Source organism: Mesoplodon densirostris, chromosome 10, assembly GCF_025265405.1.
Source record: "Mesoplodon densirostris isolate mMesDen1 chromosome 10, mMesDen1 primary haplotype, whole genome shotgun sequence".
Classification (NCBI taxonomy): domain Eukaryota; kingdom Metazoa; phylum Chordata; class Mammalia; order Artiodactyla; family Ziphiidae; genus Mesoplodon; species Mesoplodon densirostris.
The window spans coordinates 70453354-70478486 of record NC_082670.1 but is presented as its reverse complement, the minus strand read 5'-3'; the positions used below and the strand labels follow the sequence as shown (position 1 = coordinate 70478486).

Sequence of the window (25133 nt, the reverse complement as noted above, 5' to 3'; positions counted from 1 at the left end):
TCTCCACCAAAACTAATTCATAGTCCATCATCTTTCATGGTTGTGCTTTTACTTGAGGCCTCTTTTTTGGGGCGAGGGGGCTGTTTCTCATAAGTGTTTGATTAAAACAAATAACATGACCTACATGGAAGGAAAATAAGGTCTAGTCCCTAGTGAACAAGCAGGGGGTCCTCCAGGAAAGGAGCCCTAAAGGCTCCTTGAGGTGACAGTAACCCTCCTGCCCCAACCAGTCAGTAGTAAGTTATAACCAGGTGAATGAGAGAGGTAGTAACTAGCTGGAGAACCCATGGTCTAGACTGTCTAGAACAGGAATGGCTGAGTGAGTCAGAACTGAAGGGAGACATCTACAGTGTCTGGAAAAAGTGACCAAGAATAGGAAAGTGTGAAAAAAAGATACAGGTTTCCCACCAGGGGACCCACAGAAGGATGGTGGTACCAGTCAAGGGCAGTCCTGTGCTTTTCTCTGACACAAGGTTACACTGAATGGGTTCTGCAGTTTTCAGATAAAAATTGGAATGATGCTGAACAAGTGCAAAGTGAAATCAGAGTTTCCCTCCTTTGTTCGGTAAACACTGATAGAACACCTGTGTGTGAGGCAATGGGACAGGTGCTAGAGGAAAAAAATGAAGCTGTCTTAAGATGTGGTCCTGACATGAAGGTGGCCATCAGACCCTGCACATACAGAGCACTATGTCAGAGGGTCCGAGTGGAGGGAAGCATCACTTCTGGCTGGCAGCAGCAGAGAAAGCATTCCCCAGTCGTTCCTTCTTGGTTCCCAGGATGTCCTCTGTGCCTCTGTGTCACTGCTTGGCCCGCCCCATTCCAGGCACTTGCTTGTCTTCCTTATCTTTCTCCATAATGTGAAATGCAAGCCTGGGAGGAGAAGAACCCGCCTCACAGGTGTCTAACAGATGTGGGTGGAGTTGATGTGTTACGGAAGTGTCACTCTATTTTGGTCCAGGTGGGTGGAAAGAAATTTGGGGAAAGGAGAGCTGAAAAGATGGTGGTGGTAAGGGTAAGGTGTTATAATCAGAAGGCGGCAGCAACGATATCCCAACAAGCAAACTTAGTGTGTGGCTTAAACCAGGTGATAGAACGCCAACACAGCCAAGGACCGCAAGAAGGTAGCTGGAAGCCCTCTGCCGAGGGCTAACCCTCGGCAGGATTCTAAAACGTATGAGGGCCAGAGACTAACCTCTGCAGGTTAGTCTGCAGAACTGGAAAGCTAAAATCTTTTCCTACTATCTACTCAAGTTTAACCAGAGCAGATGAAGAAATAATGAATAACTAGAGGGTCGTAACTTTCTAGAAAGATCAAGTAAACACAGCACCCCCCAAAAAAGGTGAGGCTGAATGTCAAAGTGTAGAGGAAGCTTTTGAACATCTTTTTTTTTTTTCTCCTAGGAACTTTATATGCTGTATTTTCTCTCTTTTTAAAATCGAAGTATAGTTGGTTTACAATATTAGTTTCAGGTGTACAAAATAGTGATTCAGTTTTTTTGGATATCTTTTTTTAAGTTTGTTTTTGGCGTCTTGGTCTGTAAGCAATCAAGTAATAGATGCCATCCCAAAAAGGAATTTGCAGGAACCAGAGTAGTTGAGTCCAACTATGCGTGATGCCTTTAGACTTGAACAATACAATGGCATACAAGGACTCTCCCACGTGAATCAGCCAGGCAAGCCAATACCAACTGTGCACGAGGGTGTGATGATGCTCCAGCAAGTATTGAGTGAAGGGGCCCAGTGGCCCTAGGCTCTGATAAGGAATAGTCTCAAGCTAGAAGATCATCCAGTTTTCAAGCAGAAACCTTAGGAGCCCACCAATCTTGCGCTTACGCCAATAACCTAGGCAAGCGCCAGGAGCGCAAGAGCAAGACCCCCCCCCCCGCCCCAAGTAATCTATTTTAAGGAGTTAGATTTTAGCCCAGTGAGTTTGTCTAAGAAGAGCAGGGCAGGAGAGTTGTTATAAGACTAGCTAATGGTTAAGGTAAGGAGCTGAGAGGAGGTGAGGAATGACAGATTGGAGGTCTTAGTGAGATGAAAGAACTGTTGGATAATTGAGCTGGATGGGTTGGCCAGGTCTTCTGGTCTGCTCTCCCAGCAAGGTACCCCTGACTTGACTGGGAGGAAGGAGGGGACAAACACAAGGTAGGGAGGAAAAGGCACGAGGAGAGGGGTTGAGATGTCCTAGAGGGAAGTGGAAAGAGGACTTGGAAAAAGGAACGACACTTGGTTTGTCTTTACGGGGAGCATTAGAAGCTGCCACTTGGGCTGGGGCACAGAGGTGAGTGCAGATGGAGAGGGAGAGGCTTCCATGGAACAGCAGCCACAAAGAGAGGACTACGGTGGAGGCAGAACAGCAGGGAGTGACACGGAGAGTCATCTGCAGTCAACAGAGGGGTCAAGGAGAGCCCTAGGTCTTGCTCTCCACAAGGAGCATCAGTTGAGGGCAGTGCTAACCCTAGTGGAGGGAGCTGGGCATGACTTCCTTTGGCCATGGTCCCTTTAAGCCTCAGCATATTTGTCCACACAGCCTCCATGACCTAGGGTGGCTCCTCCATCTCTTGGTTATTCAGAGCTCTGCACGGGCATCTTCTGCAGATAGCTTTCCCAGATCGCTACATTGGCTCAGGTGCCTCTTCTGGGACCCCAGCATCCCTCTCCGTAGCGTTCCACCTGTCTCCCTCCTTCGTTAAAGTTTTCTGCCCTCCATTCGCTAGATTGTGGACCCGGAGGGTGGGTGTGCGATCAGAACCATGTCTTTGGCTTCCCTCCTCCAGGCCCTACGCCGACTGAGCCCCCATCCAACCGAGTTCCGCCTTCGGCGCCTCTGCAGATGCTTCATCCTCACGCCCATAGGAACCCAGACCGTACATCCGGATCTGACCTTAGATGGTCCTCAGATTCAGAGAAACCAGAGGGCACCACTGGAGCCCACCCACCCGCTCTCCGTAGTCACTTGAGGCGCTTGAAGGAGGAACCCACGGGAACCCCGCCTCCTGGAAGCGAAGAAGTGGGGGGGGCTAGGAACGCGCCATTTGATTGGTTGGTGGTGATGTCATAGGTACCGTTTGGGGCGGGCCAGGAGCCTCAGCCGGGGGATCTCCGCTGGTTCCAAGCAGGAACCGCACCCCTTGGAGCGTTCCGTGTCCCAGCCCTAAACCCCTCCTCGGTCCAGGGACGCCTGCGTCCTCTGCTCGTGGCGCTGCAGCTCACTGTCGCTGCTGCCTTTGCAGGCTGGCCCGTAGAGCACTTCCTGGATTGTCTCTCCGGGTTATTCTGGAACCGGAGGAGCCTCCTTCCCCAGACAATGAGTCTGCCATGGGGGCGGAGCCACCCATTGTGCCAATAGAAACAGTGGCTTTCTGATTGGAACGCTCCTCGTTCACCACTCCCCCGCCCCCGCCCGTCCTCTGTAACGTCTGTTCCGCGGCGTCTGCCCATTGGCTAGCCTGGGTCTACTTGCGCCGAGTAGCATAACGCGGGCAAAACTGAGATTCCGTTAGTCCCTACAAGGGGTTAAGGGACGCAATCTTAGCGGTCGAGGGGCGGGGACCCTAGGAGGCCGGGCCGCAGCCGTGCATCAATGCCGGGTTCCACGTGGCATTCCAGAGCACTCCAGAGACCCGCGGCCTGGAGGCGGGAGTGTAGCTTCCAGTGGAGGAGCCCCCAACCCGGAGGACTGCTGGCGGCCAGCAAGGCAGGGAAGTTTGCTCCGTTGGGGCGCTCCAAACAAACAGATGGTCGCGACATGTTTCATGAGTTAAAACTCGCTGATCGGGACCTCCCTGGTGGTCCAGTGGTTAGTACTCCGCGCTTCCACTGCAGGGGGCACGAGTTCGATCCCTGGTCGGGGAACTAAGATCCCGCATGCCAGCGCAGCCAAAAAAACAAAAACAAAAAAGAAACAAAGCGAAGTTTTGCTCGAACAGTTAAGGCTGTTGTTTGGCCTGCTGGCACCCCAGGCCCCGTCCAGCCATCGTCCCCTCCGACCCCAGGATTCCACATGGTATCCCCGCCCAAGAGTCATGAGAACGCTTTCTCTGCACATCATGGGCACCAAATTTTCAGACCAAAATCCGGGACAGGGTTCGAAACTAGTGCTCAGGAAGGGAGACAAGAGATCCGCAAGCAGAAAGCTGGAAGACGGAGCTGAGACAGCGCCCTAGGGGGAGGGATGCTGGTGAGGGCGGTGGCCATGAGGAGGGTGGAACTAGGGGCAGTGAAGCACCAAGCCCGGTTCAGGACCGCGGGCAGCACTTATGCTCTGACCTCAATAAAGATGGCGGCAGTAACTTCGATATCCAGAGCTGCCATGCGCGACAGCCTGTACCATCGGATTTGGGGCTTCGGGGCGGAGGTGGAACGAACCATCGCAGCGGCCGGGAGCCATGTTGGAGCGGCGGGAGGCGGCAGCAGCGTCGGGGTTGCTGTGGTGGGGGCGGCAAAAGCCGGGGCCGCTCCCCAAAGGGACTCTGGCCGCGGAGTAAATGGTGCCCAGAGGGTGGCGGCGGCGCGGAGCGACAGGCCTAGAGGCGGGGACCAGGGCGGCGGCAGGGCCCCGGGTGGGGGCCCGAGCAGCGAGGCGGGCCCAAGGCCTGGACCAAGGCGGAGGACAGTGGAGGCCGTGTGGGGAAGTAAGGGGTGATGGCGAGGCGGCAGCCGTGGTGGGGTCTCAGGGGGCCGACCACCCGGCTACTCCTGCTCCTTCTCCTCCTCTCTTTGTTCCCTCCTAGCCGGGAGGAGCTGGGGGGCGGCGGGGGCCAAGGTTGGGACCCGGGGGTAGCTGCTGCTACGGGGCCAGGGGCGCGGATCGGCGGCGGAGCCTTAGCTCTTTGTCCCGAGTCGCCCGGGGTCCGAGAGGATGGAAAGCCTGGCCTGGGAGTCAGGGAACCTGTCTTCGTGGGGCTCCGAGGGGGAAGGCAAAGGGATCAAAGCGGTCGAGGGCCCCCTGAGCAGCCGGGGTTGGGAGCGGAATATGGAGTCAAGACATTTGGCAGCCGCGGGCAGGAGACAGGACAAGGACCAGGGTCTCTGTTATGCTGGCGTCCAGAGGTCTCCTCTTGCGGGCGGACAGGGCCGTTGCAAAGAGATAGTCTGTCGCCAGAACGTCTTTCCCCAGGGGTCCCGGGCCCAGAGAACAGCTCTCCCTTCCCTTCGGACCTTCGTATTCGGCCCCGTGGTTCCCACCCGGTGTTCTCCCAGAGGAATACTGGGACAGGCGCCCCCCAAAAAGTGGGAACCACGCGCTGCTGCGGGGAACTGTGGGCGCCGGGGCGCAGGGGTCAGAGCGAGAGAATCGCGACATCCCAAGCGAGGAGGACAGGGCCCCGGCTGGACCGCCCTCCCGGGGCCGTGGGATCCGGGCCCGGGCTGGATTCAGCACCTCGCAAGGAGAGGACAGCTTCCGCATCTGTTTCAGCACTGCGAGAGTCCCGGACAGCTCCCGAGCCAACGCCCGAGCGCATGCGCTCCCGCGTCCTCTTCCGCCCCCGCTTCCTCCCGCAGCGCCCGGGGCCGCGCCCTACTGGGGGCCTGACCGAGCATGGAGCCTGGAGAATACCCCCAACGAGCCGGGTTCGCCCCCGTCGCGCCGCGAACCGCCACCCACAGTTTCCGCAGTACAACTACCAGGCACTGGTGCCCGAGAATGAGGCGGCGGGGACCGCGGTGCTACGCGTAGTGGCGCAGGATCCGGACATCGGCGAGGCCGGACGCCTAGTCTACTCGCTGGCTGCGCTCATGAACAGCCGCTCGCTAGAACTGTTCAGCATCGACCCGCAGAGCGGCCTTATTCGCACAGAGGCTGCTCTGGACCGCGAGAGCATGGATCGCCACTACCTGCGCGTGACGGCGCAGGATCATGGCTCGCCGCGCCTCTCGGCCACCACCATGGTGGCCGTGACAGTGGCCGACCGCAACGACCACGCGCCGGTATTTGAGCAGGCGCAATACCGGGAGACGCTTCGCGAGAACGTGGAGGAGGGCTACCCCATCCTGCAGTTGCGTGCCACAGACGGTGACGCGCCCCCCAACGCCAACCTGCGTTACCGCTTTGTGGGGCCGCCAGCTGAGCGCGCCGCCGCCTCTGCCGCCTTTGAAATTGATCCGCGCTCAGGGCTCATCAGCACCAGCGGTCGCGTGGACCGCGAGCACATGGAAAGTTACGAGCTGGTGGTGGAGGCCAGCGACCAGGGACAAGAGCCCGGGCCGCGCTCTGCCACTGTGCGTGTGCACATAACCGTGCTGGACGAGAACGACAATGCGCCCCAGTTTAGCGAGAAACGCTACGTGGCGCAGGTGCGCGAGGATGTGCGCCCCCATACGGTGGTGCTACGCGTCTCGGCTACCGACAGGGACAAGGACGCCAACGGACTGGTGCACTACAACATCATCAGTGGCAACAGCCGCGGCCACTTTGCCATCGACAGCCTCACGGGCGAGATCCAGGTGGTGGCACCTCTGGACTTTGAGGCAGAGCGAGAGTATGCCTTGCGCATCCGGGCTCAGGATGCAGGCCGCCCACCACTGTCCAACAACACAGGCCTGGCCAGCATCCAGGTGGTCGACATCAATGACCATACTCCTATCTTCGTCAGCACGCCCTTCCAGGTCTCTGTCCTGGAAAACGCGCCCCTGGGCCACTCAGTCATCCACATTCAGGCAGTGGATGCAGACCATGGAGAGAATGCCAGATTGGAGTATTCCCTAACTGGTGTGGCATCTGATACACCCTTTGTGATAAACAGTGCCACTGGCTGGATCTCTGTGAGTGGTCCCCTGGACCGTGAGTCTGTGGAGCATTACTTCTTTGGTGTGGAGGCCCGAGACCATGGCTCACCCCCACTCTCAGCTTCAGCCAGCGTCACAGTGACTGTGCTCGATGTTAATGACAATCGCCCTGAGTTCACTATGAAGGAGTACCACCTACGACTGAATGAGGATGCGACCGTGGGCACCAGTGTGGTGAGTGTGACTGCTGTAGATCGTGATGCCAACAGTGCCATCAGCTACCAGATCACAGGAGGCAACACTCGGAATCGCTTTGCCATCAGCTCCCAGGGGGGTGTAGGTCTGGTGACACTGGCTCTGCCACTGGACTACAAGCAGGAACGCTATTTCAAGTTGGTGCTAACTGCATCTGACCGTGCCCTTCATGATCACTGCTACGTGCACATCAACATTACAGATGCCAACACTCACCGGCCTGTCTTTCAAAGTGCCCACTACTCAGTGAGTGTGAATGAGGATCGGCCAGTGGGTAGCACCGTGGTGGTCATCAGTGCCTCTGACGATGATGTGGGTGAGAATGCTCGTATTACTTATCTCCTGGAGGACAACCTGCCCCAGTTCCGCATTGATGCAGATTCAGGGGCCATTACACTGCAGGCCTCACTGGACTATGAGGACCAGATGACCTACACACTGGCTATTACAGCTCGGGACAATGGCATCCCACAGAAGGCAGACACTACTTATGTGGAGGTGATGGTCAATGATGTGAATGATAACCCTCCACAGTTTGTGGCCTCCCACTACACAGGGCTGGTTTCTGAGGATGCCCCACCTTTCACCAGTGTCCTGCAGATCTCAGCCACTGACCGGGATGCTCATGCCAATGGCCGGGTCCAGTACACTTTCCAGAATGGGGAAGATGGGGATGGAGATTTTACCATTGAGCCCACCTCTGGCATTGTCCGCACAGTGAGGCGGCTAGATCGGGAGGCGGTGCCAGTGTATGAACTGACTGCTTACGCAGTGGACCGAGGTGTGCCCCCGCTTCGGACTCCAGTCAGCATCCAGGTGACAGTGCAGGATGTTAATGACAATGCACCGGTCTTCCCAGCTGAGGAGTTTGAGGTGCGAGTGAAGGAGAACAGCATTGTGGGCTCGGTGGTAGCCCAGATCACTGCATTGGACCCTGATGAAGGCCCCAATGCTCATATAATGTACCAGATTGTGGAGGGGAACATCCCTGAGCTGTTCCAAATGGATATCTTCTCTGGAGAGTTGACAGCACTCATTGACCTGGACTATGAAGCTCGCCAGGAATATGTGATTGTTGTGCAGGCCACATCAGCCCCTCTGGTCAGTCGGGCCACTGTGCACGTCCGCCTGGTTGACCAGAATGACAACAGCCCTGTGCTCAACAACTTCCAGATCCTCTTCAACAACTATGTATCCAACCGCTCAGACACTTTCCCCTCAGGCATCATTGGGCGTATCCCTGCTTATGATCCTGATGTCTCTGACCACCTCTTCTACTCCTTTGAGCGGGGCAATGAGCTGCAGCTGCTGGTGGTCAACCAGACCAGCGGGGAGCTTCGACTCAGCCGCAAGCTAGACAACAACCGCCCACTGGTGGCCTCCATGTTGGTGACTGTCACAGGTGAGGGGCGGGGGTTAATCAAGTGAGCCAGTGACCTCAGCCTGTCAGGTCCTCAGGGGCCCCACAAGGCACTTCAAACCAACGAGGGATTTTCAAGCCTTCCAAGAATCCCTTAAGCTCTGGTTTCCTGCACCCCACAGGATCTGCTTCACAGGTTAGGGTCATATAGTCTCTGTTTAGGGTCTTGGGCAGTCTCCACAGAACCCCAAAGATTCTAGGGCATTAGCAGACCCCATAAAGACTGTAAAGAACTGTCTGCTGACTGTAAAGAAATGTCTGCTTGTTGGGCCTCCCTGGTGGCGCAAGTGGTTGAGAGTCCGCCTGCCGATGCAGGGGATACGGGTTCGTGCCCCGGTCTGGGAGGATCCCATATGCCGCGGAGCGGCTGGGCCCGTGAGCCATGGCCGCTGAGCCTGCGCGTCCGGAGCCTGTGCGTCCGGAGCCTGTGCTCCGCGACGGGGGAGGCCACAGCAGTGAGAGGCCCGCATACCGCAAAAAAAAAAAAAAAAAAAAAAAAAAAGAAATGTCTGCTTGTTAATCTAGGGATAGCTCCCCTCCCTCTGAAAGGCTAGAGGTCCTGGGGTAATGCTCTGGAGGTCCCAGGAGAAGCCAGCATAGGCCAGTCAGCCCACACCACATCCCTGTTCACATGAAGGGTTACTTTGGGTCTGGTATGACCCTCAGCCCATCTGTGGAGGAGAGGGAGGCCAGTAGTTTAGTGGTTGGGAACAGCAGTTTACTCTGGCAGCCTCAGGCAGAGAGCAGACCTGGCTGCTATTGAAGGGGCTGACTAAGGCCCTGCCCTTTGGGGAAATGTCCAGAGGTCCACCCACCTCTTTTCTGCAGCCATGTCCCCAGGCCTTCACAAGCTGTTCCCTCATAGGAGAGCACAGGCAGGAGAAGCTCTTGCAGTCCTGAATACTGGAGGCTGAAGGGATTGGGAGAGACTTTACCAGTGCTTATTTCCCAATTCTGGAGCATGGACTCCTGGCACTGCCAATGAAGGCACATTCATCCCTCAATTCACTGGACAACCATCGCTGTTGGCCACCCAGTGTGTACTAGGGTCTGGAGACAAGGCATATAAGCACCTCATGCTCATTTCTGGGGGTGGGCACTGAAATTGCAGGACCCAGGTCTGGGGTGATGGGCAGCTTGTGATTCAAGGATGCTGAGGAGGAGGCCAGAGTCCAAGGCCCTCCTGGAGAGAGGGAGCTTGCTGACCCAGGGTTCTGGGGGATGAGGTTGAGTGGTCACAGGGTTAGGGACCCTTCTAGTGCCCTGGGAAAGCAGGTGACTGACCAGAGATAGGGGATGGGTGATCCCTGACCTAGAGGGATATTTTTGGAGGGCATGTTTTGCTGGTTCTGCAATGCTGGGGATGAGAGGAAGGAAAGTCGGTGGTCAGTGGCCTTGGTTCCTCTTTCTGTCCTGATTGGCCTGCTGACCATGATAACGTGGGGAAGGGTGGGTTACTGATCACTTAGGGACCTTCTTGTGTGCTTTTGGAGGAATGACTTGCTGACCCATGGGCACTGTTGGGACAGAGAGGGGGTTGGTTGATCCCTGGCTCAGGCCCTTGCCTGTGTTGGAGGGAGGCAAGACGAAGCAGCAACTTGTTGACACCTTGATGCTGAGAGAGTTGGTGATCACAAGCTTCAGACCTCCTTGTGTCCTGGCATGGTCAGCCTGCTAACACAGAGGTGCTGGGGGACTGAGCAGTCACTGGTCCCAGCCCTCTTATGTCCCAGGGAGGAGCAGCCGCTGACCCCAGACTGACCACTTCCCCCACTTCCGCCTGCAGATGGGCTACATAGTGTAACGGCACAGTGTGTGCTGCGCGTGATCATCATCACGGAGGAGTTGCTGGCCAACAGCCTGACCGTTCGTCTTGAGAACATGTGGCAGGAACGCTTCCTTTCGCCACTGCTAGGCCACTTCCTGGAAGGCGTGGCCGCAGTACTTGCCACACCCGCCGAGGACGTCTTCATCTTCAACATCCAGAACGACACAGACGTGCGGGGCACCGTGCTCAACGTGAGCTTCTCAGCGCTGGCACCACGCGGGGCCGGGGCTGGATCTGCAGGTCCCTGGTTCAGCTCCGAGGAGCTGCAGGAGCAGCTGTACGTGCGCCGAGCCGCACTTGCCGCCCGCTCTCTCCTGGACGTGTTGCCCTTCGACGACAACGTATGCCTGCGCGAGCCCTGTGAGAACTACATGAAATGTGTGTCTGTGCTGCGCTTTGACTCCTCTGCGCCCTTCCTGGCCTCCGCCTCCACGCTCTTCAGACCCATCCAGCCCATCGCAGGCCTGCGCTGCCGCTGCCCCCCAGGCTTCACGGGAGACTTCTGCGAGACGGAACTCGATCTCTGCTACTCCAACCCTTGCCGCAATGGCGGCGCCTGCGCGCGGCGCGAGGGCGGCTACACCTGCGTCTGCCGCCCGCGCTTCACAGGTGAGCAGGGCGCGGGGCTGGGTGAACCTGCAGTGCAAGTGAGGATTGGGCACCACTCTTGAGCCAACCGGGGTCGATTTGGGCGCCGTTAGTCCAGAAGCGGTAGAACCTGGCCCAGAGGGAGCCTAAGACCGCGAAGAAATAGAGGCTTTGGTGGGGCCGAGGTAGCGAAGGAGGCGTGGCCCTGGGCAGAGGCGGGGCCCTGAGGTCCGCGGTAGTGGACAGGGCGGGACCATGGGAGGGGCGTGGTCGCAGCCAGGCGGGGAGGGAGGGCGGGGTCAGGTATAACTAGGGGCTGCCCACTTGAGGGAGCTGGACTTTTCAGAGGTCTTGGCGCTCGCCTGGAGCGCGTGGTCTTCGGAGGGGCGGGGCCCGCTGGCGCTTTGGCGGGCGCGGTCTTGACCGCCTCTGACCGCGGCTTGACCCCTAGGCGAAGACTGCGAGCTAGACACGGAGGCCGGACGCTGCGTGCCCGGCGTCTGCCGCAACGGGGGCACCTGCGCCAATGGGCCCGACGGCGGCTTTCGTTGCCAGTGCCCGGCGGGCGGTGCCTTCGAGGGTCCGCGCTGCGAAGTGGCGGCTCGCTCCTTCCCGCCCAGTTCTTTCGTCATGTTCCGCGGCCTGCGGCAGCGCTTCCACCTCACGCTGTCCCTCTCGTAGGTGCCCGCCCGCATCTGCGCGCCTGCACGCGGTCCCCACTACCTTCAAGACCCAGATTCCTGACGGCCCCACCCTGGCGTCCCATAGGACACCGCCCCCTCCCCTCCCTCTCTCACCACTTCCTCTCTCACCCTAGCCTGGGTGAGCTCCCTCAAACCTTCTTGTCACAGGGATGGTGGGTGTGAGGAGGGGTCCGGCTTGTGACGCGCCCCCCCACCCACCCAGGTTCGCCACGGTGCAGCCCAGTGGGCTGCTCTTCTACAACGGGCGCCTGAACGAGAAGCATGATTTCCTGGCCCTGGAGCTCGTGGCTGGGCAAGTGAGACTCACATATTCCACCGGTGGGTGCCCCCACGGACTAGTGTGGGCGCGAGTGCGTGCATGTATGGGTGAGATGGCTGAGGGGTGCAAGCCCCACGGGCACACCTGAACACACACCTCCACGCCCAACAGACAACAGTGAGGACCACTTTCCCTATGGGAAAGCCCATCTCTCCACGAAGTGTGTGCTTCTCCTACCTGTCCAAAGGCACTCTGGTCCAGCCAGCGTGGCCACCAGTGGGGGGAGTTATCTGATGCATCCAGGGTCACCCTGGGAGTAGCTGTGCCTTCACGACTGGGTGGGAGGAGAAGGGGGACTTAGCAGCTCCAGACAAGTCTCCATACACATCCACCCCACAGGTGAGTCCAATACAGTGGTCAGCCCCACAGTTCCAGGGGGCCTGAATGACGGGCAGTGGCACACAGTGCATCTGAGATACTACAACAAGGTGGGCACCACCCTTGGCATGGGAGTATGGGGGGAGCTGGGATGCCAGGTTCTGCCCCTCAGGGATCACCCTGGGGGTCCTGTTGAGTGGTGTGCCTGGGTCTCTAGCCCCGGACAGATGCCCTGGGGGGTGCTCAGGGCCCCTCCAAGGACAAGGTGGCTGTGCTGAGCGTGGATGACTGCGACATGGCTGTGGCTCTGCAGTTTGGTGCTGAGATTGGCAACTACTCATGCGCGGCTGCTGGCACACAAACAAGCTCCAAGAAGTGAGGCCCCCAGCCCCTGATCCTCAAGCCCTCTGCCTTCCAAAGCCCACTCCAAGCCTTCCAATACTGCCTACCAAAATCCCCATCCTTCCCCAAACCACCGTATTTCCCTCTCCCCACTAGGATGCTGAAACCCCACCTCACCTTAACCTCTCTCTCTGTGTTCTGCCCAGACTGCCCACTCCCACACAGTCCCCAGGCACCCACTCCCCCGGTCTCTCTAATGCCCCACAGCCCACCTGACCCCCAGCCACCCAAATGCCTCCCTTTTTCATCCTCATCCTCAACCCCAGCCTCTTCCACCTTTCCCCAGACCATCTGCCCATCATAAACTCTCCTTTGCACCCCCACAACTGAAGTAAGTCTCCAGTTCCTTCCTCAGCCTGATTTTACCCTCCCCACTCAATCACCATACTCTCTGAGTCCTACCCCCTCCATTTCCTATGCCCCCCACCAGGAGCAAACCTACCCTGGCCCCAGTCCCACCAATGACCTGGACCTCTGACCCCCAGGTCCCTGGACCTGACAGGCCCTCTGCTCCTGGGGGGTGTCCCCAACCTTCCCGAGAACTTCCCCGTGAACCACAAGGATTTTGTTGGCTGCATGCGGGACCTGCACATTGATGGCCGCCGAGTGGACATGGCATCCTTTGTCGCAAACAACGGCACCATGGCAGGTAGGCCATGTCCTCATCATAGGGAAAGGGTGGAAAGCTATGTGGATTAACTCAAAATCTGATCTCCTCCTTGTCTCCTTTCCTGGCAAGCAGAATGCTGCAGCCTAGCCTTTAGGACCTGAGTCCTACCAATTCTACCCGCTGAGAGAACATGGGGCTAAGATCATGGCCACTTTCAGCCCCCCTGGACCTCTGTGTTTTGCCCCCCACCACCACCTTGTGTTCTTACCTCCTCTATGTACCTTCCCCTCCCAGGCTGCCAGGCCAAGCTGCACTTTTGTGACTCAGGCCCCTGCAAGAACAGCGGCTTCTGCTCAGAGCGCTGGGGTGGCTTCAGCTGTGACTGCCCCGTGGGCTTCGGAGGCAAAGACTGTCGGCTCAGTGAGTGGGCAGCCTGGGGCAGGAGGAGCCTGCAGGGTAAATTCTGTTCTTGAGGTGAGGCCTGTGACCCTCCTCCTTTTATCCCACCAGCTATGGCCCATCCCCACCATTTCCGTGGCAACGGCACACTGAGCTGGGACTTTGGAAATGACATGGCTGTGTCTGTGCCTTGGTACCTGGGGCTGGCATTTCGGACACGGGCGAAGCAGGGGGTCCTGATGCAAGTCCAGGCTGGGCCACATAGCACACTCCTCTGTCAGGTGTGTCTGTCCTCCTGACCCCTCCCTAGACCCTCAGCTCTCAATCTCTAATGCACCAGCAACATTCCTGTGGTTTCAGGCCTGGTCACACAGCATACTTCTCTGCCAGGTGTACTGACTATACTTGACCCTGCTCTGGACCCGGGCCCTTGACCCTCTTCCCCACTATCATATCCTCTGCAGGTGCAGCACACCAGCATAGCTCTCTTGTGCCACCTGCACTAATCCATGACCCCTCGTCCTGACCTCTGCCCCCTAACTTCACTCTCTGCTGCATAGTGTCCCTGGGCACAGTGCTCTATGTGCCAAATATAACCTTGTCCCTGATGTACTGACCTCTGATATTCTTGACCTCTGAGCCCTCTGATCTCACCTCCTGATACTCCTAGCCCCAGCCAAACTTGGGGCTCTGACCCCAGGGCTGTGCCTCTCTACCTGCAGCTGGATCGGGGGTTGCTGTCTGTGACAGTGACCAGGGGCTCGGGCCGTGCTGCCCACCTCCTCCTGGACCAGGTGACTGTCAGTGATGGCCGATGGCATGATCTGCGGCTGGAGTTGCAGGAGGAGCCAGGTGGCCGGCGGGGCCACCATGTCCTCATGGTCTCATTGGACTTTAGCCTCTTCCAGGTCTGACCTCTAACCCTGGGGTGGTCCATTCTCAGCCTTCCGACTAGACCCACCTCATTTGACCCCACCTCTAGTCCTCTCACTTCCCTCCATTGCACATAGTCTGATATTCTCCCCCGAGTCCCCCTCCTCATGTCCTCGCTCTGAGCCCACCCTGCTACACCCTCCTCATGTCAGGGAGGCTACGCAGATTTCTGGCCTACTCTTGGGGTACCTCTGCAGCTAGCACTTTGCCAAACTTCTGGAAACCTCTTCTGGTCTCCTGATCTTCCCAGATCAAAGTCATGGAATTTTTGGGTCTGTTCTGGGTCCAGGAGAGAAGGGCCAGTCTGAGCCCAGCTCTGGACTGAAAACTTCCTGTCACCCGTCCGCCATGCTCCAGCAGGTCCTCCATACTCAGGAGCATCTCATTTCCAGACCAGTCCTCTGGGCCAGAGGGACAGAGCATGGTAGTGCAGGATAAGGTCTAGGATAAGGCCAAGACTGACACTGGGGTAGGGCAGGGGTCCATCAGGTCCCCACCACACCCCCAGTGCTGACTGTCCCCTTCCTCCAGGACACCTTGGCGGTGGGGAGTGAGCTGCAGGGCCTGAAGGTAAAGCGACTCCATGTGGGAGGCCTGCCCCCCAGCAGTGAAGAGGAGGCTCCTAAGGGTCTGGTTGGCTGTATCCAGGTGAGGGTCAGCATGCGAACATGATATGGGGCAGTAGGGTGAGTGGTCAGAGATCAGAGGTGCCTTGGGACCTGAAATGCTGCATTCACACGGGGGTTGGCATAGGGGTAGTGGTGACCCAGAGCCATCAGAGACAGGTCAAGCCTCTCTGTGCTGTTGGAGGTGAGAGTCTAGCTTAAATTATCAAGGGTCATTAGAGGCCTGTTTCAGGGACAGCATGATTAGGGGTCCCATGGGGCCACTGAATTGGGATCATTGGGTCAGGGTCTAGGGTTTGTAGGGAAATTGCATGTCAGGGGTCATCAGACCAGGTGGCTGGCTCTGCTGGACTTGGGGCTAAGGTGCTTTGGCATGGGTCTCACTCCTTGCTGGCTGTGTCCATAGGGAGTATGGCTTGGTTCCACACCTTCGGGCTCCCCAGCCCTGCTTCCCCCGAGCCACCGAGTGAACGTGGAACCTGGCTGTGTCGTGACCAACGCCTGTGCATCTGGGCCCTGCCCACCCCATGCTGACTGCCGAGACCTCTGGCAGACCTTTTCCTGTACCTGCTGGCCAGGTGGGGCCTGGGTTGGGGCAGGGTGATCTGGGGCTCGTGGTGAAGATTGGGGGACCTGGAGAGCCTGGAGGAGGCAGGGACTGAGAAGGACAGGTGCCTGCTTCCTCCCATGCTCTGTGGCCAGTGTCCTGAGCTCCCTGACCCAACCTGCAGGTTACTATGGCCCGGGCTGTGTGGACGCCTGCCTCTTGAACCCCTGTCAGAATCAGGGGTCATGCCGGCACCTCCCTGGGGCCCCCCATGGCTATACCTGCGACTGTGTAGGTGGCTATTTTGGGCACCACTGTGAACACAGGTAAGGGGCTGGGGGCTGAGATGATGGAAAGAGCTGGTGGGAGTTAGGGAGGGTCACTGAGATGTGGTGGAGGCGTCTCACGTGACTGTCCACCCCAGGATGGACCAACAGTGCCCACGGGGCTGGTGGGGGAGCCCAACGTGTGGCCCCTGCAACTGCGACGTTCATAAGGGCTTTGACCCCAACTGCAACAAGACAAATGGGCAGTGTCACTGCAAGGTGCGCCTGTCCCCATCCCCTGACCTTTTAACTCTTCTGTAGACATGTTTTGTGATTCTTATCCAGCTTGCTGACCTCTGCCACCTGATTCAGCCCCTGACCTCTTACCCCTATGCCGTGACCTAACTGCCATCTCTTGTCCTTGACATCTAACCCCTCTCTTACGTTTCATTTGAGGCCAGTCTTCCTTCTGGCTTGTGAGCACTGTTCTCCTGACCCTTTGCCCTTGATTCCACTCATTCCCCAAGCCCTGACCTGAGACCCCTACCTTAAGCCCTGACCTCTGACCTCAGGCCCCTGACCCATTCTCAAACAGGAATTCCATTACCGACCGCGGGGCAGCGACTCATGCCTCCCATGTGACTGCTACCCTGTGGGCTCCACCTCACGTTCATGCGCCCCCCACAGTGGGCAGTGCCCCTGTCGCCCAGGAGCCCTTGGCCGCCAGTGCAACAGCTGTGACAGTCCTTTTGCAGAGGTGACAGCCAGCGGCTGCCAGGGTGAGCAGGCTCCACCCAGCTCCATATATAGAGGGCTGGCTCTGGCACGCTGTCACCAAGTCCCATGGCATGCTTGGCTTCTTGGGTAGGGGCTCCGGGAGGCTTCTCTGAGGGAGACCACTTACACCCAGGCACTCCCACATTTGCCCCAAGTATTTTGAGGACCTGTCACAGAATCTAATGGGCCAGCTCCCATGAGGCCAGCAGCAGAGTGGTAGGCAGTGGGCCTGGGGTAGGTGGGGGGCAGTGGATGTAGCTTTCCCTTGCTCCAGCCCCTGGCTGCCTGGCTCAGTGCCTCCTTCCTCCCTAGTGCTCTATGACGCCTGCCCCAAGTCCCTGAGATCTGGTGTGTGGTGGCCTCAGACCAAGTTTGGTGTCTTGGCCTCAGTGCCCTGTCCTCGGGGGGCTCTGGGTGAGTACCTGGGGGACAGGCAAATAGCTGAGGGTCGGGGTAGGCCTGACCTCTGACTTGCTGGAGCCACCTCTTTTCTTGAGTTGGTTGGCCTTGTTCCTACAAAGAGGTGGGAGTTGGGTAGGGGTCGATGTGGCCCCCTCCCTACCTCTTAGGGGCTCTGGGTCCCTCCCCACATCCTCATTGAGCCTCCATCTGTTTCTCTTGGCTTCTGGGCAGGATTGCGGGGTGCAGGTAAGGGGTACGTGTTTGCTCAGGTGCGCTGCCCCCTCCCACTGCCAGAGCTTTTGCAGATCCCTCTTGCTGCCTGAAGTCCCTGCAGACCCCTCCTCACTGCCTGAGGTCTCTAAAAGCTACTCCCAACTTCTTGAAGCCCCTGGAGGCCTTCCTACTGTCTGAGGACCCTGGGGGCCCTTCTCTGATGCCTAAAGTCCTCAGAGACCACTCCCCACTGCCTGAGGACACCCCCTCCCCACACACACACTTCCTAAGGTCCTTGTAGACCCCTTCTCAGTTCCTGAGGTTCCTGCAGGCCTCTCCCTACTACCTGAGGTCCTGAAAGACCCCTGCCCTCTGTTTGAGGACCCCACAGACTCCTCTCTGTTGCCTGAGGTCCTCACAGAACCCTTCCCGCTGCTTGAGGTCTCTGCAGTGGCTGGACAGAGACTGTCTGCGTGTGCATGCTCTTGTGCGTGTCTTTCTGTGCCTGTGCACGCGTCTGTGTCTGTCTTTTGGGGAGGGGGTTCTATGTTTAAGTCAGGGGGCCTCTTGCTGGTGGCTACAAGCTCTCTTAAGGCCCAGGTCAATTCTCATTCAACTCTAATTCCAATCTCACAGATAAGGGAGAGATGGCAACAAAGTCACCACTGGGGCAGTTAAAATTTGTGTGAGAACGTTCACCCCCACCTCATTTTGGTCACAAAATTCTCCTGGGGGCGCACTGTGTATCTGTGTGTTTGTCCTGGGCCACACATCTACTCGTGTGAAGGTGTGAGCATTGGTTTGTGTGTTCTTGCCCTGGGCTACATGTCTGTGAAGCTGTCCTGGCCTGTGTGTGTGTGTCTGGGTGCACATGCACACACACAGTCCTGCCCTTGTGTTCTTCTTTATGTCATGGTGGTTCGAAATGGTCCATAGACCCCTCAGGAATTGACTGACAAGCTCCTGGGGCCCATCTGGGCTAGGGGCTGGGGCTTTTCTATCCAGGGGTCCAACCATGGATGCCTACTACCTGGTCTCTGCCTCAGAGCTCCCCCTGGGGTAGGGGAGGGTGCTGTGGTCACCTCCTCAATGAAGGTGTCCAGGCCCCAGGCCTGACAAGGGATCAAATGCCTTCAGGAGCTGCCGTGCGGCTATGCGACGAGGACCAGGGTTGGCTGGAGCCTGACCTCTTCAACTGTACCTCCCCTGCCTTTCGAGAACTCAATCTGCTGGTGAGACTGCCCAGACCTTGCCCTGCACTCAAGACCAGCCCTGGCTCTGGCCCTGGCCTCAGTCTCCCCAGGCCTGTGCTGGGCCCCAGACCTCATGCCCCAGCCCTTGACCTTCTTGTGAGGCTTTTGAGAAAGGCCTAAGGGACCACAGAGCGACCATCCCCATCTTTGTCCTGGCAGCTGGATGGCCTAGAGCTGAACAAGACAGTCCTGGATACTGTGGAGGCTAAGAAGCTGGCTCAGAGGCTACGGGAGGTGACTGGCCACACTGACCATTACTTCAGCCAAGATGTCCGAGTCACTGCACGCCTGCTGGCCCACCTGTTGGCCTTTGAGAGTCACCAGCAGGGCTTCGGGCTGACAGCCACACAAGACGCCCACTTCAATGAGGTGGGGTTACACCTTGGGCTCCCGATCCCCTGGCCCTGACCCCCACCTCTCTGCTCAGGCCCCTCCCGACCCCGGGGAAGTGAAGGCCCTGGATTCTCTCTCTCTCCCCTTGTTCCCTCCAGAGCCATACCCTACTGGGACCTCTCTGAGCACCTGGCCAGACCCCTCAGGCATGCCCTGTCCCCTCACACATCCTCACCTGGCTGGGCCCACTTTCACCTCCCTCCTCCCAGAACCTGCTGTGGGCCGGCTCTGCACTGCTTGCTCCAGAGACTGGGGACTTGTGGGCAGCGCTGGGGCAGCGGGCCCCCGGGTGTTCCCCAGGCAGCGCCGGGCTGGTGCAGCACCTGGAGGAGTACGCGGCCACGCTCGCGAGGAATATGGAACTCACGTACCTGAATCCCGTGGGGCTGGTGACACCCAACATCAGTATGTGGAGGGTAGGGTGGGGTGGGGCCGGGGGCCTTGAAAGGGCAAGGACCTGGAGGTCTGAGGGGCTGGGGGCTATTGATGTCAACATTAGTGGCAGGAGGCTGTGCTGCCACCCTCAGCGCTTTGCAGGGACAGGCTCTGCACTGGTAGCAAGGAGGCTGTGGGTTGTGGAACTTAGGTACAGGATGGGAGGAGGAGGGAGTGGGACCCTCAGCACAGGGGGGAGATCCTTGTTGGGTCTCACCCCTCTTCCTCCCGGGCAGTGCTCAGCATTGACCGCATGGAGCACCCCAGTCCCAGCCGGGGGACCCGTCGCTACCCTCGTTACCACAGCAACCTTTTCCGGGGCCAGGATGCCTGGGATCCTCACACGCACGTGCTGCTGCCTTCCCAGGCCCCACGGCCGTCCCCACCTGAAGGTAAGAGCCCTGGGGTGACCCATGGGCCAGATCCTGTTTCCTTGCCCCCCAAGCCAGATGCCATGTCGCCCTCCTGTCAATTCTCCCCTTGCCAGACCCTCCCCCTCACCATAAGTGATCTCGCCCAGGCCTTGATAGTCAGGATCCAGCACTGGGGGGACCCATGTGTCCTTCATGGGCTCCTGCTCTCTGCACCCACCCTGGTTCTGGACCTGCAAAGGGAAGAGATTCCCATGCTTGATGCTGGGTTGGGTTCAGAGCTGCGTTTGTGGGTGCTTGGGATCAGAGGTCACCGACAGTGACTCCTCCCCCCTCCTCTGGCAGCTCTGTCCACAAGTGGCAGCAGCATGGAGAACTCCACCACCTCGAGTGTGGCCCCCCCGCCGGCCCCCCCAGAGCCCGAGCCTGAGCCTGGGATCTCCATCATCATCCTCCTGGTTTACCGCACCTTAGGGGGGCTGCTCCCTGCCCAGTTCCAGGCCGAGCGCCGGGGTGCCAGGTATGAGTAGAGTTACTCCCAGGCTCCTCACCCTTGGGCTTCCCGCAAGCTTCTCCCCAGCCTAGCACCCCCTTTTTTGGTGGACAAATGAGCAGGTTCACAATCATACAGAGAGGCTCCTGCCCATGACTCTGGGAGCCTTGTCCATGCTCGGCTCTGTGTGAATCATGTTCTGGGCAGTTGTGCAAATGAGGAGATAGACACAGAGCCACAGCTGGGGTCAGGCACATAAAGGATACAGGAGCCAGACAGACAGGCAAACTGGCCGATGGAGATAGGCAAAGACTGGCTGACTGAAGGAGGTCAGCCAGGGGTGGAAGGGAAGGCACTGAGAGGCAAAGTCTGTAGCTGCTTGGGCTTCAGACTCCAGTGTGGGCAGCGGGTCCGAAGCCTCTCAGCTGCATTTCTGCAGAACCAAGCCATGGACCCCTGGTCTTGAAGCAGCCCAACAGAGGCTAAAAGGGTTCTCAGAAACAGCATCCACTCTAGGGCATCTCAGACTCTGGGTGGGCCATGGCAAGTGACATGAAGACAGTGAGGTGGGCAGCCAGAGCCTGGGGAGGTCAGCAGTGCCCAAGCCCAGGTGGGCTGTCTCCTCAGGCTTCCCCAGAACCCTGTTATGAACTCCCCGGTGGTCAGTGTGGCTGTGTTCCATGGACGCAACTTCCTAAGGGGTGTCCTAGAGTCCCCGATCAGCCTGGAGTTCCGCCTGCTACAGACAGCGAATCGCAGCAAGGCCATCTGCGTGCAGTGGGACCCGCCTGGCCCGTGAGGACCTCCACTCTGGAAACCCTTGGTCCCCCTGGTAGCCCCTGGGAGGCCCAGCCTTCCCCTGGGGCCCCCACCAATGCCCCTGTGCACCCAGACCCATGAGGAATGCTGCTCCCCAACTCCAGGCACCCTCGGCCCCTCCCACTGCCTCTCACAAACCCCTGCCTAGCGATGGGGCACTCCCCAGAGGGGATGGTAGGTCTGACTGCCCTGTGGCCACAGGGCGGACCAGCACGGCATATGGACAGCACGGGATTGTGAGCTGGTGCACAGGAACGGGTCCCACGCACGGTGTCGCTGCAGCCGGACGGGCACCTTCGGGGTCCTCATGGATGCCTCTCCCCGTGAGGTGGGGCTGTGTTCAGAGTCCCGAGGAAGTGGGAGGGTCAAAGGGCAGGAGTGCCCAATACCCCAGTGACCATCCCTGTCCCCACAGCGGCTGGAGGGTGACCTGGAGCTGCTGGCTGTGTTCACCCACGTGGTCATAGCAGTGTCTGTGGCCGCGCTGCTGCTGACCGCAGCCGTCTTGCTGAGCCTGCGCAGCCTCAAATCCAACATGCGTGGGATCCATGCCAATGTGGCTGCTGCCCTGGGAGTGGCAGAGCTCCTCTTCCTGCTGGGGATCCACAGGACCCAAAACCAGGTGCAGGGTCAGGGCCAGGGGACCTGTGTCCTGATGACCTCACCTGGCCCAGGAAGGCCTGGGGCCAGAGTTCAGGGTCAGAGATCAGGGGTGCTCAGGTTGGGGCCAGGGTTTGGGGCAGGATGCTGGGGTCAGGTGCAGTGGTTTAGGTGTCAGATGTGGGGCGTGGCAGGAGAGGTCCTGACGCCCCCCAACCCTGCCTTCAGCTGCTGTGCACCGCGGTTGCCATCCTCCTGCACTACTTCTTCCTCAGCACCTTCGCGTGGCTCCTCGTGCAGGGGCTGCACCTCTACCGCATGCAGGTCGAGCCACGCAATGTGGACCGCGGCGCCATGCGCTTCTACCACGCCCTGGGCTGGGGCGTCCCTGCTGTGCTGCTGGGTGAGGGCCCTGCTCACTGGCCTCAACCAGGCCTGTGACCCTTGACCTCCATCCATCACATGGCCTGACCCCTGCCCCTGCCCCTGCCCCCAATCCTGATCGTGACACCAACCTCAATCTCCCTTGCCATTTGCTCAGGGAGGAGCCTGCTCTGCCCCCACCCCAGCTTCTCCCCATACGTGAGAGTCAGCAGCTCTAGAATACATCCCCTCTGTCCTATCTCTTCTCCCCCACAGGCCTGGCTGTTGGTCTGGATCCCGAGGGCTACGGGAACCCTGACTTCTGCTGGATCTCGATCCACGAGCCCCTCATCTGGAGTTTTGCAGGCCCTGTCGTCCTCGTCATCATGGTGAGTGCCCTCCACTCAGTGCCACCTTGCACTCCCCTTGGTGGGGGGTCGCAGGAGGCGGCCCTGCAGCAGGTGTGGTGGTATCAGCTGAAGGGTGCCAGGTGGCAGTCTGCAGGCTTCCTGGGCTTAGCCTCCATTTCTGTTCCTGCCCAACTGGCATGGAGGTGGGAGGTGTGGGGTCAGAGACTCGGCTTCCTCTCCCTACCTCTGTCTCTCTCTCCACCTCCATCTTTCAGTCCCTCTCTCGTTCCCTATCTCTGACTTTTTCTATGATTCTAAGCTCCTCTGTTTCTCTCTCTCTCTCTTTTTTAAATATATTTGTTTATTTGGTTGCACTGGGTTTAGTTGCAGCAGGCGGGCTCCTTAGTTGCAGCTCACTGGCTCCTTTAGTTGTGGCTCTCCGGCTCCTTAGTTGCGGCTTGCTAACTCTTAGTTGTGGCATGCATGTGGGATCTAGTTCCCTGATCAGGGATCGAACCCAGGCCCCCTGCAATGGGAGCACAGAGTCTTAACCACTGCACCACCAGGGAAGTCCCCCTCTTCTGTTTCTCTTTGTTTTTGATCTATGTATTTTACGTGTGTGTGTGTGTGTCTGCCTGCATATGTTTCTCACTGGTTCTGCCTCTCTCTCTGAGTCTTAGTGTCTCTCTGTCCCTGTCTCTCTGTCTCTTTCACTACCTCTGTCTCTCTCTGCCCTGCCCCTGTTCCACATGTCTGGCCACGGGTCCAGATGAATGGGACCATGTTTCTCCTCGCTGCCCGAACATCCTGCTCCACTGGACAGAGGGAGGCCAAGAAGACCTCTGCGTTGTGAGTTGGCTGGCTGGAGGAAGTGGGGGATTCCCAGAATGGCAGTCCTCTCCTGGGTGGGGCTTGGGGGTTCCCAGAGCATCCCTGGTGCAGGCTGGGCTCCAGATTCTGGGTAGGGGGATGAAGTCACATCTGCCCTGGCCTGTAGTCCCTCTCTGGCACCCTTGCCTTACTCTGGCCCCACAGGTCTGGCTGTGCCCTGCTGTCTCTCCAGTATCTCCCAAGGCCTGGGTGGCTCACTTTGCCCTTTGCCCCGTGCATGTCCACCTACCTTCCATGCTTTCTCTTATGCCCCACCCCCCGCTTTCAGTCTGCTTTCCCCGTGTCCCCTCATGGTTCCCTGAGTACTCTCCTGGTTCTTTCTGTGACTTCCAGACTTCCCTAGTGCCCTCCTGAGACCTCCATGTTTCTGTGTGAGTTTCTTTCCCTCCACATCCCCTGTGTGTCCTCTTTGTGACCCTGCGTGTCCTCCCATGTCTCCCGTGTGAGCTCTGCGTGACCCTCACATGTCCTGTGTCCTTTCACGTTCCCGCGGCAGGACCCTTCGCAGCTCATTTCTGCTCCTTCTACTGGTCAGTGCCTCCTGGCTCTTTGGCCTCCTGGCGGTCAACCACAGCATCCTGGCCTTCCACTACCTCCACGCCGGACTCTGTGGGCTCCAGGTAACTCTGGCGCCCCTCCCTCACCCTGGACCAGATGGGGCTTCAATAGGGTGGGGCCCAGGGCCTTGACCCCAGGCCTAGAGCTGACTCCCACCTGATGACTGACACCAGACTACTGCTGATCCTGGATTGACCTTCACCAGTGCTGAGGCTCCTGGCCGCTTGCTGGTCCACATTGACCTTCACTGACCCCAGTCACTCATGCCACTCTGACCTCTCACTGCCTCTGCTGACTTTCCCGGATTCCCTTACTGGGTCCCCCCTTGAGCTTCTCACTGCCTCACTCTAATCTGCAATGACCAATCCCACTTGCTGACCCACAGTGACTTACACCAGCCCTAGCTGACCCCCTTGTGGCCCTACTCTGACTTCTGCCTCATTTCTGACCTCTCATTGACCTTTACTATCCCCTCAATGATCCTTGCTGACCCGCAGGGCCTGGCGGTGCTGCTGATCTTCTGTGTCCTGAATGCAGATGCTCGGGCTGCCTGGACACCAGCCTGTCTGGGCAGGAAGGCAGCGCCCGAGGAGGCCAGGCCAGCACCTGGGACGGTGAGGGGCTCTCAGGGCCAGGGAGTCAGGGTGGGGGCCCCGGGAGGCCCGGGTTTGAGGCTTCTCCAGGCTGGCTCACACTCCTGTCCTCACCACCTCCCCAGGGCCCCGGGGCCTACAACAACACAGCCCTCTTCGAGGAGAGCGGCCTTATCCGCATCACTCTGGGTGCCTCCACCATCTCCTCAGTGAGCAGTGCCCGCTCTGGCCGGACCCAGGACCAAGACAGCCAGCGGGGCCGCAGCTACCTCAGGTGAGGGGAGGGGCCTTCTCGTGAGGGGGGCACACAGCTCAGACCAGCCCCGCTTTACCAGGTCCTCGGGGTGGCTCCACCCATCTCGGCCATCTGGGCCTCTGCTGCTGCCTCTGCCCCAGATACCTCCTGCCACACACCCAGGGGTGCCTTCAGAGCCATACCACATGCACCTGACTGTTTACTCATGGACACACCTGCGTCCAAAGCACCCCATCACATCCCTCTTTGATGGGGGGGCTCCTGCATTTCCAGGGACAATGTCCTGGTTCGACATGGCTCGGCTGCTGACCACACTGACCACGGCCTCCAGGCTCACGCTGGCCCCACTGACCTGGATGTGGCCATATTCCATCGAGATGCTGGTGGAGGTGGGAGCCTGGCCCAGGGAGGAGGGAGGT

General features: G+C 58.7%; 1 protein-coding gene across 2 annotated transcripts in view; it reads left to right on the top strand.

Annotated features, from left to right (window-relative positions):
• The first annotated feature begins 4389 nt into the window (after window positions 1-4389).
• The window catches only part of LOC132497068 (cadherin EGF LAG seven-pass G-type receptor 3), a 40086-nt gene continuing 19342 nt past the window's right edge, over window positions 4390-25133 (top strand). For both annotated transcript variants that reach the window (XM_060109977.1, XM_060109973.1), the window contains exons 1-31: window positions 4390-8389; window positions 10194-10844; window positions 11275-11500; window positions 11730-11845; window positions 12186-12274; window positions 12382-12539; window positions 13052-13215; window positions 13471-13596; window positions 13687-13856; window positions 14298-14483; window positions 15040-15156; window positions 15541-15712; window positions 15866-16007; window positions 16106-16226; window positions 16543-16726; window positions 17037-17138; window positions 18477-18571; window positions 18752-18961; window positions 19195-19390; window positions 19657-19812; window positions 20137-20311; window positions 20912-21079; window positions 21305-21431; window positions 21519-21725; window positions 21932-22106; window positions 22343-22455; window positions 23186-23265; window positions 23804-23927; window positions 24363-24479; window positions 24584-24732; window positions 24988-25103. In XM_060109977.1, coding sequence (XP_059965960.1) covers window positions 4648-8389; window positions 10194-10844; window positions 11275-11500; window positions 11730-11845; window positions 12186-12274; window positions 12382-12539; window positions 13052-13215; window positions 13471-13596; window positions 13687-13856; window positions 14298-14483; window positions 15040-15156; window positions 15541-15712; window positions 15866-16007; window positions 16106-16226; window positions 16543-16726; window positions 17037-17138; window positions 18477-18571; window positions 18752-18961; window positions 19195-19390; window positions 19657-19812; window positions 20137-20311; window positions 20912-21079; window positions 21305-21431; window positions 21519-21725; window positions 21932-22106; window positions 22343-22455; window positions 23186-23265; window positions 23804-23927; window positions 24363-24479; window positions 24584-24732; window positions 24988-25103 — 8674 coding nt within the window. In that variant the 5' untranslated portion in view covers window positions 4390-4647. The remainder of the gene's footprint in view (window positions 8390-10193; window positions 10845-11274; window positions 11501-11729; window positions 11846-12185; window positions 12275-12381; window positions 12540-13051; window positions 13216-13470; window positions 13597-13686; window positions 13857-14297; window positions 14484-15039; window positions 15157-15540; window positions 15713-15865; window positions 16008-16105; window positions 16227-16542; window positions 16727-17036; window positions 17139-18476; window positions 18572-18751; window positions 18962-19194; window positions 19391-19656; window positions 19813-20136; window positions 20312-20911; window positions 21080-21304; window positions 21432-21518; window positions 21726-21931; window positions 22107-22342; window positions 22456-23185; window positions 23266-23803; window positions 23928-24362; window positions 24480-24583; window positions 24733-24987; window positions 25104-25133) is intronic.